This window comes from Nannospalax galili, unplaced genomic scaffold (genome assembly GCF_000622305.1).
Source record: "Nannospalax galili isolate Female #2095 unplaced genomic scaffold, S.galili_v1.0 scaffold682, whole genome shotgun sequence".
In the NCBI taxonomy this organism is placed as follows: Eukaryota; Metazoa; Chordata; class Mammalia; order Rodentia; family Spalacidae; genus Nannospalax; species Nannospalax galili.
In genome coordinates, this window is record NW_008348076.1 from 819,392 (window position 1) to 832,887 (window position 13,496).

Below are 13,496 nucleotides of genomic sequence, written 5' to 3' on the forward strand. Positions count from 1 at the left end.
TTCTGACCACCGTAGGCACTGCATACACTTACAAACATGCTGGCAAAACACTCATACACATAAAAATAATTTTTAAAAATTTAGTAAATTAATTGAAAGTCTGAGAATATAGCTCTGTGGTGAAGTGCTTGCCTATCATGTGAAATGTCCTGGTTTTAATCCTTAAAACTACAAATAAAGCACCTACAAAACAAGTAATAAATTAGGTTAAATCACCCAAATTGTTTTAAGATTATTGTGTGCCATGGCAGCTAACAACTGTCCAACTCCAGCTCCAGGAGATCTGATTCCCTCTTCCGACCTCTGCTGGCATTGCACGACACGGGTGCACTTATACAAATGCAGGCAATGCACTCAAATAAAATTTTAAAAAATTTAAAAATTATTGTGTGCATAATATGGGGAAAGGACATTCACGCCACAACATAGGTGGAGAAATCAGAGTCAAACATCGTGGATTCATTTCTCTCCATCCATCCATCCATCCATCCATCCATCCATCCATCCATCCATCCATCCATCCATCCAAGGGTTCCTGAGATCAAGCACAGGTCATGCCATGCTTGCATGGCAAGAGCCTTTACTGAGTTGACTTACTAGCCCTAAAATGCTTTCTGAACATCAGAGTATTCATCAGAAAGAAGAGAGAAATATTCTCTGATTGTGCAACTGATTTATGTAACAGGGCAGTATATATCAATGTTGCCACTACCTGAGACCCAGTGGCAGGCTGTAGGATCACTATTTTCAGGCTACACCAGGTTACACAGCAAGACTATGTCTCAACAAAAAGGAGCATGTCCAAAAAGGCATATAAAACAATGACAATATAATAGATTCATCATTTTAAAATTTTTTTACCTCTTTGCTTTTATTTCATGTCTTGAGTGTTTTGCCTGCATGTATTTAAGTGCATCTGCATGTACAATTTTCCCAGGGGCCAGAAAAGGGTACTGGATCCCCAGGAACTAAAGTTACAAAGGGTTGTTAGCAGCCAAGTGGTTAGCGGGAACTGAACCTGGGTCCTCTGCAACAGTAGCCAGTGAGTGCTCTCTCCCTTCCCTCTCAGTCATCTTTCTAGTCCCTTCAGTACATTAAGTTCTGTTAAGAACTCCTGAGCCAGTCAGAGGGGCACACCTTTACCCAGGCAGATCTCAGTGAGATGGAGGTGAGCCATGTCCACATGGTTCATAGACCCAGACCAGCTAGGGCTACAGAGAGATCATTCCTTTTTAGAAATAATAATAAAAATAAATAAAAGGTAAGAGGATTGGAGAGATGGCTAAGTGGTTAAGAGAATATACTGTTCTTACAGATGAGCCAAGTTCAATTCTGACTCACATCACAACCACCTGCAACTCCTACCCCAGGGGATTCAATGCCCTCTTCTGACCTCTCTGTGCTCATATGCACATACCACATATATAAATAAAAATAAAATATACACATATATACATACTTAAAAATAAAACCTTTAAAAAAAATGGAAGTCTCTAGAGACTCTCAGTTTCCAAGGGTGTGGTAGCACATGCCTTTAATCCCAACACTTGGGAAGCAGAGGCAGGCGGATCTCTGTGAGTTCAAGGCCAGCCTGGTCTACATAGTGCCAGGACAGCTGGGGCTACAGGGAAACCCTGTCTCAAAAAAAAAAAAAATAAAAATAAACAAATAAATGAATAAATAGGAGCTAGAGAGATGGCTCAGCATTTAAGAGCACTAGCTGTTCTTGCAGAGGATCCAGGTTTGAATCCCAGCACCCACATGGCAGCTAACAACAGTTCATAACTTCAGTTCCAGAGGATCCAACATCCTCTTCTGACTTTAATCCCAGCACTCAAGAGGCGAAAGCAGGAGTATGTGTGATCCAGGAGATAGCCTAATCAACATTGCAAATCTTAGGTCTGTAAGAGCTGAGTACACAGTGAAACACTGTCTCAAATAAATAATATTTAAAACTTAAATAACACTTTCTGGTGGAGCCAACCTCCCTATAAGAACATGCCTCTTGCAGAGGATCAGCTTTGTCTATCTCCAGAAGGGAAAAGGAAACAAGGAAAGAGAAGAAATTACAAGTACCTAGTGCAGAGTCCCAATTCTTACTTCATGCATATGGACTGCCTAGGATGCTATAAAATCCCTTTGGTTTTCAACCATGCACAAACGCTATCTTGTGTGTTGGCTGCTCCACTGTCCTGTCACTCTATATAGGTGGAAAAACAAGGCTGACAGAAGGGTATTCCTTCAAGAGGAAGCAGCACTAAAAGTGGAATCAAGATGACAAATCATCCCAATAAACACCTTATTTGGTCTAAAAAAACAATGATGACCTATCCAATTAAATGTCACTCAGGCATGGTGGCTCATGCCTGTAATTCCAGAAAGAGGGTCACCTGTAATTCAAGGTCAGCCTAGGATACACAGTGAGTCCTGGCCACCTTGGACTACAAGTGTCTCAAAAACAGGCAACAAACAAAACTAAAATTAAAGTGTCAAAGAGTGTGTCTATGTAGACACATATACATAAATAAAAATCTTTTATTTGTTTTTTGAGACAGTCTTACTATGTAGCCCTAGCTGGTCTGAATAAAACTTGCTAATGTAGACCAGGCTGACCTGAAATTGGAATTAAAGGCGTGGGCCTCTATGAACACATAATAAAAATTGTATCTTCTAAAAAACTTTAAAAATAATCTTATCTACATTGGCACATAACACATATACACAAAGTGCAAGAACAAAAATATCTGGAAACCCTCACATCACTTATTAGACATATAAATTAAACTAGGAGCTAGTAACTCAGTTATTATTAGCAAATCACTAATTCAATAATCATATATTGAGCACCTATTTACTATGAATTGGGAGTATAAATGCTTTTTTTTTTTTTTTTTTTTTTTTTTTTTTTTTGGTCTTTTCGAGACAGGGTCTCCTGACACACTACCTGGCCTGGAGCTCGCTATGAGGACGAAGCTGGCCTCAATCTCATACTGATCTGTTTGCCTATGCCTCCCAATTGTTGGGATTAAAAGTGCATACCACCATGCCCAGCTACTAAAAGCATTCTTTGATCTCTTTAGTATTAATGTAGCTTGGGGGTGAGGAGAGGTATGAGAAAAACAAGATAGCCAAGGGCAGTACAGAATACCCAGCAGGGGAAGAGAGACCAACAAATACATCGAAACCATAGAGATATTATGAGATAATATTTTCTGGTCCAATGAGCATTGCAGCAATGCAGTAAATTTTATGCAAACGATTAAAATTATCATAAATTATCTTTTCTCAATAGTAAACTGCCTTTGAGACCTGGTCTCATGCAGCCACAACTCATGATCCTCTTGCCTAAGTCCTCCACGTGCAGAGATTGTATATGTGCAACCACTAGAGCCAACAAACGTACTAAAATGTCTTTTAGAAACTTTCTGGCAGAAACAGAATGTGAAGTTACATTTCTAAGGAGATAGGTACAAAGCTGACTGCCTACATATTAGTAACAGGTACAGCTCACAGAAAACTACTGGCTACAAATGCTTCACCCAAGCCATTTACTAGAGGGGTGAAGAAATTTGGATATAGGCCTAGTACTGGGATAAGTGGGGAACCCAAGGCCATTAGAAGTTCACTGATGGGGGCTGGAGAGATGGGTCAGTGGTTAAGTGCAGAAGACCCAGGTTCAAATCCCAGCACCCACATGGCAGCTAACAACTATCCCAGGGCTTCCAACAGCCTCTTCTGTCCTCCATGGGCATTGCACAACACGTGTGCACTTACCTACATGCAAGCAATACACTCATACGCATAAAAATATAAAAATAATAAAATATTAAAAAAAAAAGAAGTTCACTGATGGGTTGTGACTTAGTAATAGAGTGCTTAACTAGCAGGTATAAGGCCCAGGGTTCACTATCTAGTACCAAAAAATAATAAAAGTCTACTGATGTCATTTTCAAACTCCCACTAAAGAGCCTAAAAAGAGAAATTGCTCAGTAATTCAATACAGATCTGTGCTTCCGGAGTCTAGTAGTTGATGCTTTGTAGGAAAAGGATCAGATGTGCTTGTCCTGGTACTTGCTGTGTAAGCCAGGCAGGCAATCCTAATGCCTCAGCCTCTCCACTGAATGGGATTAGAGGTATGTGTCAACAACTACCACCTAGGTTTTTACTAATATGCATGCCAAATGTGTAACAATTATGCCAATATATTCAGCCAGCATGCCACATCCAATGAGAATGTGCTTAACAATCCACCATGAGAAACATTTCATTCTAGGGAGGCCAGGCATGGTGGCCCACATTTATTCCTAGCACTCCATGGGCTAGAGAGATGGCTCAGCAGTTACATTAATGCTTTCTCAGGACCTGATTTCAGTTCCCGGCACCCACGTCAGTTGGCTACAACCCTAGTAATTTATTATTTTTAAAAATAAGTTATAATTCCATCTAGGTATAGAATACACAGCCATAATCCCAGTTTGTAACTGTATCACTAGGAAAGCTAAGTCATAAATATCTAGAGGTACTGAGGTTTCTGACGCTGGGAAAGGGTAGACAATTACCCTATCATTGAACTACAGCCTTGGCCTCAATTTGCTGATCAGTATCAATTAATTTTTAATTTTCAATTAATTTTTAAGTTTCATTTGTTTTGTGTGGGGGGAGGTAGCTGGTGCATGTCCGTAAGTATGTGGCTCTACAAACATCATAGGCAAGTTTGAAGGACAGAGACAACTTGTATAAGTCAATTCTCTACTTCCATCATGTGGGTCCTGTAGATAGAACAAATAATCAAGTGTGGTGGAAACTAACTGAAGCTTTTCTCCAGACCTCAATATACGTCTTTTGTTTCTTATTTTGTTTTAACACTAATTTCTTGGGGAGGGGACAATGTGCAATGTGTGGTGTGTGGAGGTCAAAGAACCACATTTAAAGTTGGTTCTCTCTTTCCACATGAGGGACTTAAGGGATCAAACTCAGTTATCAAGACTTGACAACAGGTACCTTTTATCCACCTGAACCATCTTGCTGGCCTTTTTTCTTCCCCTTTTTGATATGGTCTCATATAGCCCAGACCTAGCCTTGAACTTTTTTAAAATTAATTAATTAATTAATTTATTTATTTATTTTTGGTGTTTTTGAAGCAGGATCTCCCTGTAAGCCCCAGATGTCCTCAAACTCACTATGTAGTCCAGGCTGGCCTTGAACTCACAAAGATCTGCCTGCCTCTGCCTCCCAAGTGGCTGGGATAAAAGGCATGCACCACCACGGCCGGCTTGAACTCCTTTTTAAAAAAAATTTTTTATTTGTTTTTTTTTTTTGAGTGTTTTGCCTGCATGTATATAAGTACACCACATGCATGCAGTGCCCACAAGGAGGCCAGAGGGGATGTCAGATCCCTGTTATGTTAGCTGCCATGTGAGTGCTGGGACTTGAACCAATTAATTCATCAGGATAAACACCCAGTGTTCTCAACCACTGGGTCATCTCTCCAGTTACTACCTAGGCTTTGAACACTTGATCCTCCAGCCTCCACCTCCAGAGTATGGAAATACAGGTATGTTACCTCATTTATTATTCCTCAGATTATTTTTTGGCCTTTTTCTTAAAATTTTATTTATTATTTTTATTTTATGTGTATGAGTGCATTGCCTGCATGTAGGTAAGTGCACCCGTGTGGTACAATGTCCGTGGAGGTCAGAAGAGGCTGTCAGATCCCCTGGGACTGGAGTTACGGACAGTTGTTAGCTGCCATGTGGGTGCTGGGATTCGAACCCAGGTCTTTTACAAGAACAACCAGTGTTCTTAACCGCTGAGCCATCTCTCCAGCCCTTTTTTTGGTCTTCTTGAGATAGGGTCTCCCTGTACCCCAGCTGTCCTGGAACTCAGAGATCCACCTGCCCCTGCCTCCGGAGTGCTGGGATTAAAGGTGTGCACCACCATGCCTGGCTATTCCTCAGATTTCTTAATACAACTGTTTTCCAATACAGTACAGAGAAATGCTAAATATTAATAATAGGTATCCCTATACTATGATCTGATCTGTTACCTTATTTTAGAACTCATAAGTCAAACTTAGAAATACAAAAGGTATTTAGCCAGGCGTGGTGGTACATGCCTGTAGTCCCAGCACTTGGGAGGCAGAGGCAGGCAGATCTTTGTGAGTTCGAGGCCAGCCTGGTCTACATAGTGAGTTCCAGGACAGCTGGGGCTACGGGGAGACCCAGTCTCAAAAAAAAACAAACAAAAAAGAAATACAAAAGGTATTGAACGTGACATATGGTCCTTTTTATCCTAAGCCCAATAAAGCTTACATATTGGTTCAAAGTAGCAATTTGTCAGTTATTGTCTCATGACTGTACAACATACTAAGAACACATTCATATTTCATTTACTTCTAGCCATGCTCCACATTAACTGAACTGATACAATTTATGTTTGTATGGTGCTGAGGATGACCCCAGTGCCCCCAAAACACGCTAGGTAGGTACACACTGTACCACTGGTCTTCACTCAGCATAATACATACTCTTTGTTTTTTTTGAGGCAGATTTCTTGTAGCCCCCAGCTGGCCTCCATCTCAGACAGATCCTGCTTTCTGAATACTGGGATTAAAGGAGTGCACTACCTTGCCAGGCTCTAGTACTTACTCTTAATTCTTTACTATACAATGTTTAATCAGAGTGATCGTCTCCTTGTTGCTCTAGAAGATATCCTACCTCTTCCCAATATAAATTGAGCCAGTCTTACAACAGGACAAAAGCAGTGATCACCATTCCAGCACCCCAGATACACTCAACTGTAACAAAAGCCTAAGAAATTAAATTCTGAATGTCTTGCACATTTTCCTACCTTCACACTGGTTCCTTGGAAGAATCTTCCACCTTGTTTTTATCACATTTTCCAAAATTTGTAGTCCATAATACTGAAAATTGGAGAACAGAAATATATGAGTATCTTGCCATAGGACTGGGAAATTTCAGGAATCACAAATGGACAGACATTCACACATTTACAGCTAAAGTTTCAAAAACATTATGCTATCAAGTTTAATTACATATATTAAACAAGAACTTATTCACCCATAACTGACATTTCATGCATTTTTCCTCATTTCACTGTTTACTACTCTACATAACGTCCTGCTGTTTATACATGCTCACACCAGGAGGAAGAACCAAATAAAAAGCCCTTTAGCAGCCAAATGGGCTTATCTGTAGAAGGAAAAATAACAGCCAGATATGGATTCACAGCATAAGCGACTGCTCATAGGCTCACATATATTAACACAACCAGGCTCCTAAGAATTTAGTAGCTTGGATACTATCAAGCTTCCTACCATCCTCTAGGAGTCATAAGCCTTCAGCCAAATAGTAAGCATTGTCACAGATGCTTTCTTTTGTTTATAAGCATCACTGGTGTGTTACTTAAGGATCAGCAAGACAAACCCATGGGTTTACTTTAAATTTTTAACCCCACCCTTACACAATTGCTATTTCTACTAATTTAAAGATAAACTTTTGTGCACAGTCAAAACAATATACAAACGCATGTTGCAATCTGTATTTACCTTTCAGGTATTCCTTCTTAAATATGAAAGTTGAAACTAAATCATGTGAGAACATTTCTACAGACCCCACTTTCAAGCCATTTTGTCCCTCCTCCTGATTATGCACTCCAAATAGTCAACAATTTTTAAGAATTTATAATACTCCAGGATTTATTACTTGAAATTATTACTATGACCAATATATGTGGATAGGCAGGAGGAAGAAAAGAACAAAAATGTGGTATGTTTCAACTGGAGAATTAGGGATTTTAAGAATCAGCTATTATACCTGAAAGGTAAACTCATTCAAATGGACAAATAATCTCAGATTGCAAGTTTTGGCTGAGAAGAAGAGTTCATCTTTAAAATGGTTAGTCATTATACACAATAAAATAAATAGGAGCATTAGTATTTCAACCAAAGGGATCATGTAAATGCTTCTTTTATCCAAAGCACAATATAGACTGTCCCAAACTACATTGTGCTCAAAGATTTTTGCCGTTTTCTTTCACTTTAGCATTGCATACTTTCCAAATAAAAAACAAAAACAAATTTGTCATCTCTACAAATTCTACATTTAAAAAACATTCCTTACAGTTTTCTCTAACAGGGCCAAAGCAAATTCAGAAATTATAAATTAAATGCCATTACAGTATTTCATAATCAGCAGTAAATAGTGAAGCTTTCTACCTGCTTATTTCTAAGAACATAGTTCTCTATATATTTGGGTCTCAGAAATACGTAAATAAACAAAAAGACAAGTTTCCTCTAACTTAGCTTGGTAAAAGTATAGTACCCTAAATGTTTTCAATTTTTCAAGCACAAAATCAGATTGTCAAAAGAAAGATTCAGAAAAAAAACGAAGCACAGTATGTGTTACATTTCCTATTGCCAATTTAAAAGACGTATAAAAGCACCAAGAAACATAACACCAAATACATCAGAATAAAAAAAAATCTTAAGATATTTATTTCATCTAATTTTTTTGTTTTTAATACTCAACTGAAAGATATTCCACTTTCTTTACTTTTATATTTATGTGTTTACTTATCCTTAACTGATCAATACACTCCTGGTTAGGGAAAAATACCAATCTCCAAACCTTCAGTCCTTTGCACAACTACAAAAAAAAAATAAAATTGCAGAACACACAATTCTTATTTCATCTATCTACAAAAGGGTGGAGGCAAGGAGCCAAATAAAAGCATTCCAGAAGCTGGGTGTGGTAACCCAGGTATTTAATTCCAATACTTTTGAGGCAGGTCTGTGAGATCCAGGCCAGCCTGGTATAGGTAGTGAGTTCCAGGCCAGCTGAGGCTACAGGGAGACCCTGCCTCTTAAAAAACATAATAAAATAATCAAGCATTCCACATAGGTGTTCAAAGGTGTGTGTCCATCAGCACAATCTCCTAAGTCCTAATCTACCCTCATCATAAGACTGAATATGAAACTGAGAAAGAGAATTTTCATTTCTTTGAGAGGAAATTTGTTTTTGTTGTTCATAAATCTGAAGTGACAGCAAATGTTAAGTTACTTCTTTGGAAAATACCCATAAATGATCTACATATTTGAAAAACAAAACCAAAAAGCTACACTTCTACTTTACATCTCAGAACCTGAGTGATCCACTGCTGAGTTATGAAGATGAGGGACAGGTAACAGCAAAGACTACATGAAAAAATAAATGCATGAAATGATCCCTATGGTAGAAATTTCTGAGCCCTTAGAAATACTTATTTTATGCATTGAATTCCCATTTCCCCTCCCACCACCCATGAAACAAAAACAATTGATGAACAGAATTCAGTTAAAGGGAATCAAAAGGGTAGACCTTGTGGAGGCCTGCCGTCAAAGCCTAGCTGTGTCAGTTGCACAGGAAGACACCCCTTTTCTTCCTATTACAAGCAATCAACATAATGGAACATTATGATTAATATCAGGTAGTGTTAACATCTTTAAAGAAAAAAAAATGATTGCATAAAAGCCAAATGTCATAGTGCATAAATTTAGCACCAAATCATTTGTAATTTATGTAAATTGAAGAATTCTTTACCTGTTGCTTTCTTTCTGTTCCTCTAATCATCTCATTTTTCACAAGACAAATTTGAGTTTTTAAAAATACTGTTGATAAATCAACTTAAACATTAGTAATGTCTGTCAGTATAAAAAGCAAAATTTACCAGGCAAGCAAACAGGCAAACACTGTTATGTTACTTAAGGTTAGCACTTTGAGGAAGTTCTGGGCTGTATTTTTGCCTTAAAATTTACAAGATGTCAAAACTAATTAATATTTTAAACTGTTAACTAACACAGTCTGATTTCATAAACAAATGTGCACATGGCTATTTTCTGTTTTAACACAATGTGTATCAAGGAGAAACCTTTTGTGTATTAAACAGAATGCCATGGTATTTTATTACTTTAAGGCAGTTTAAAGAGAAGCGTGAATCATCAAGCCTAAAACAGTCAAAACACATTTTGATCAACCCTTCTGTTCAAACTTAAGGAAAAAAAATGACCCAAATTATACCATTTTCAATTGCAAATAAAAACAGAGTGCTGTCTCATTAAAAACACTGGTACCATGGAGTAGGGCCTTTTGCCCACACCACTTGGTGTTGGAAGTGCCTAACCTGTATTATATTGATTACTTGCCCAAAATAATTTCTGATGTGATGTTTCATCTCTAAGTACTGTTCAGAATGTATGCTACTTAGACCTATATACATGTTCTAAAAGGAAAAGTCAAAAACCCCAGAAAAAGAAAAAGAAAAGCAAACAAAAGAAAACCCCACCTTGCACATTAGTCCCAATTTTAAAACTTCATCCATAATTTTTAGGACTATTTGAAGAATTAATTCTAATTTTAAGAGTAATTTTGAAATAAGTTAACAATATAAAATATTTGACAACACTAATACTAAAAATGAGATACCTTCCTCAAAGTTTATGACTGGAAGAAAAGAAATAATGGATTTAAAAACCACCACTTGCTTACTTTCGTGTTCATATTCTGTGAAAATTCCAATATTGTGTCGACTCTTGTCCATGCATCAGGATGTTCCTTTAAATGTGTCAGTACTTCTTGAGCCATTCTTTGCTAAAATATTATACAAAAAGAATTAAGCTAATGTATTCTTTTGAATTCATTAAAACTTAAAGGATTCGGTAAGGCACAAATCTGATATTTACAGCTATTTACAACTTTTAAAAACATTTGAGAAATGAGTTCTTCCAGAAATATAAACTAGTCAGGCTTGGTGGCACAGGTCTGCAATCCCAACTACTCAGGAAGGTAAGGTAAGATTCCAAGTACTTTGGCTGTCCTTGAGTGCAAGGCCTCTTTTAGGAACAGAATGAGACCATATAAAAATAATAAATAAACCGGGTGTGGTGGCGCATGCCTTTAATCCCAGCACTTAGGAGGCAGAGGCAAGTGGATCTTTGCGAGTTCGAGGCCAGCCTGGCCTACATAGTGAGTTCCAGGACAGCTGAGGCTACAAGGAGACCCTGTCTCAAAAAGACAAAATAAATAAATAAATAAATAAATAAATAAATAAATAAATAAAGCTAGGACTAGAAGGAGACCCTGTCTCAAAAAGATAGATTAGATAGATAAATTAATAAATAAAAAATAAATAAATGAGTCAAGCCAGAGGACTCAGCAGGTAAAGGCTTATAACCTTTGTTTATCCCCAGAGCCCACATGATGAAAGGAGAACTAACCCTTGCAAATTGTCCTCCAACCTCTACATCTGCCACAGTACCTGTGTGCACATGTGCCAGGATACATACACATACATACACACACACACACACACACACACACAAAAACAACAACCCTAAGACATAAAGTTTTGAGTTCAAGGCCAGCCTGGGCTATACAGGGAGAGCTTTTAAGAGAAGGGGAAATAAAATATAAGGGAGAGATGGGATTTTAGAAAGGAGAGTCAAAGGAAAGAAGGAAACTTCTCTGAAATGTAATCTTTAATAAATGTTATTAAACTGAATTTCATCTTAATCAATGAGGGGCTAGTGAAGTACAGCTGAGAGGTAAGAGCACAGGCTTGGTATATGCAAGGCCCTAGGTTCAATCCCAACTCCAAAGAGACAAAAAGAAATTCAACCACATGCTACCAGTGAAACACAAACAATAAAAAAAGAGCACATAGCTGGGCATGGTGGTGCACACCTTCAATCCCAGCACTTGAGAGGCAGAGGCAGGATGATCTCTGTGAGTTCAAGGCCAAACGGTCTACACAGTGACTTCCAGGCCAGCTGGGACTACAGGGAGACCCCCCAAAAAGACCCCCCCGCCCCAAATAAAGAACACACAAAAACTCCCATCTGCTTAAGATAAATTATGAGATGTTATAGTTTGCTGTAGCTGTATAATTAAGGCTTCTTTAACCAACTTTATGTTCAAAATTACATTTTATCAGAAGACCTGGAATAAAACTAGTTCTACATAGGACAAAACTTAGGGTCTTTTCTATCTGAAACTCCATGTATTTTATGCTACTTAGATTTATATAAATATTCTAATTGTATTTCAGAAACTCCACTTATATATTTCCAGGGGTGGTTTTTTTGTTGTTTTTTTAACTTATTTCATTTTTTGAGGGGGTGGGGACATGGTCTCCCTTTAGCCCCAGTTGGCCTGGGGAAACATTGACCAGGCTGGCCTTGATCTCTTGCTCTGCCTCTGTAGTGCTGGGATTAAATGCATTTGCCAACCTCCCATTCTTTTTCAAGTATTTTTTAGAAAAAGGGTCTCACCATGTTGTTCAAACTGACATTAAGTTCACTATATAATAAGGGTTGGCCTCAAACTCAGGCCAATTCTCCTGCCTCAACCTCCCAAGTGCTGGAACTGTAAGTGAGCCACCATGTTCAACTCTATTTCAAAGAAAAATTTTCAGGCAGGGTATCATGCTGCCTAGGCTGGTCCCGAAATTGTTTTGTAGCCAAAGATGACCTCCTCCTTCCCAAGTATTGGTATTACAGGTGCATACCACCATGCCTGGCCTGTCACTTTGTTTTTGAGGCAGGGTCTCCCTGTAGCCCCAGCTGGCTTGGAACTCCCTATGCAGATCAGGATGGCCTCAATTTCAGAGAGGCCTGCCTGCCTCTCTCTACCTCCTTAGTGCTGTGATCAAGGGCAGGATCCAATATTTTGTCATTGAAGAACAAAAACCTGTGAAAAATCATTCTTGTACTTTCCCAAGCTATTTCCTTTCTCACCTAAGAGATAATCACTTTCTTGGATTGTCACATCTTTTCCTGTACATGTTCTCATATGTATGAATTTTATTTATTTTTTATTTTTTTTTATTTTCTATGTGTATGTGTATTGCCTTCATGTAGGTAAGTGCACCCGTGTCATGCAATGCCCGCAGAGGACAGAAGAGGCTGTCGGATCCCATGGAACTGGAGTTACAGACAGTTGTTAGCTGCCATGTAGATGCTGGGACTTCAACCTGGGTCTTCTGCAAGAACAACCAGTGTTCTTAACCGCTGAGCCATCTCTCCAGCCCCATATGTATGAATTTTATAACCATACAATTACAACATTACTAAACTATGTATTAAGACTAAATTTAATGCTAGCACAAGGGCCAACCAGATTTACCTAAGGAGATTCTGTCTCAAAAATTAAGAGGCCGGGCATGATGGCCTATTATCCCAGCAGGGCGAACTGGAAATTCAAGGTCATCCTCTGCTACATCGGGAGTTGGAAGCCAACCTTAGCTACTTGAGAGACCATACCTCAAAAAGCCTCCCCACCCAAATAAAAAGTATAATTCCTTCTGAGCCAGGTATGGTGACAAACACCTTTAATCCCAGCATTTGGGAGGCAGAGGTAGGTGGATCTTTGTGAGTTTGAGGCCAGCCTGGTCTACATAGTGAGTTCCAGGACAGCTGGGGCTACAAGGAAACAATCTCAAAA

At 38.5% G+C, this 13,496-nt stretch overlaps 1 protein-coding gene across 1 annotated transcript in view; it reads right to left on the reverse strand.

Annotated features, from left to right (window-relative positions):
- The window catches only part of Xpo1 (exportin 1), a 52,849-nt gene that overhangs the window by 25,695 nt on the left and 13,658 nt on the right, over nt 1-13,496 (reverse strand). Inside the window, exons 3-4 of the mRNA XM_008844484.3 lie at nt 10,545-10,646; nt 6,850-6,922 (exon numbers count right to left, since the gene is read on the reverse strand). Coding sequence (XP_008842706.1) covers nt 6,850-6,922; nt 10,545-10,646 — 175 coding nt within the window. The remainder of the gene's footprint in view (nt 1-6,849; nt 6,923-10,544; nt 10,647-13,496) is intronic.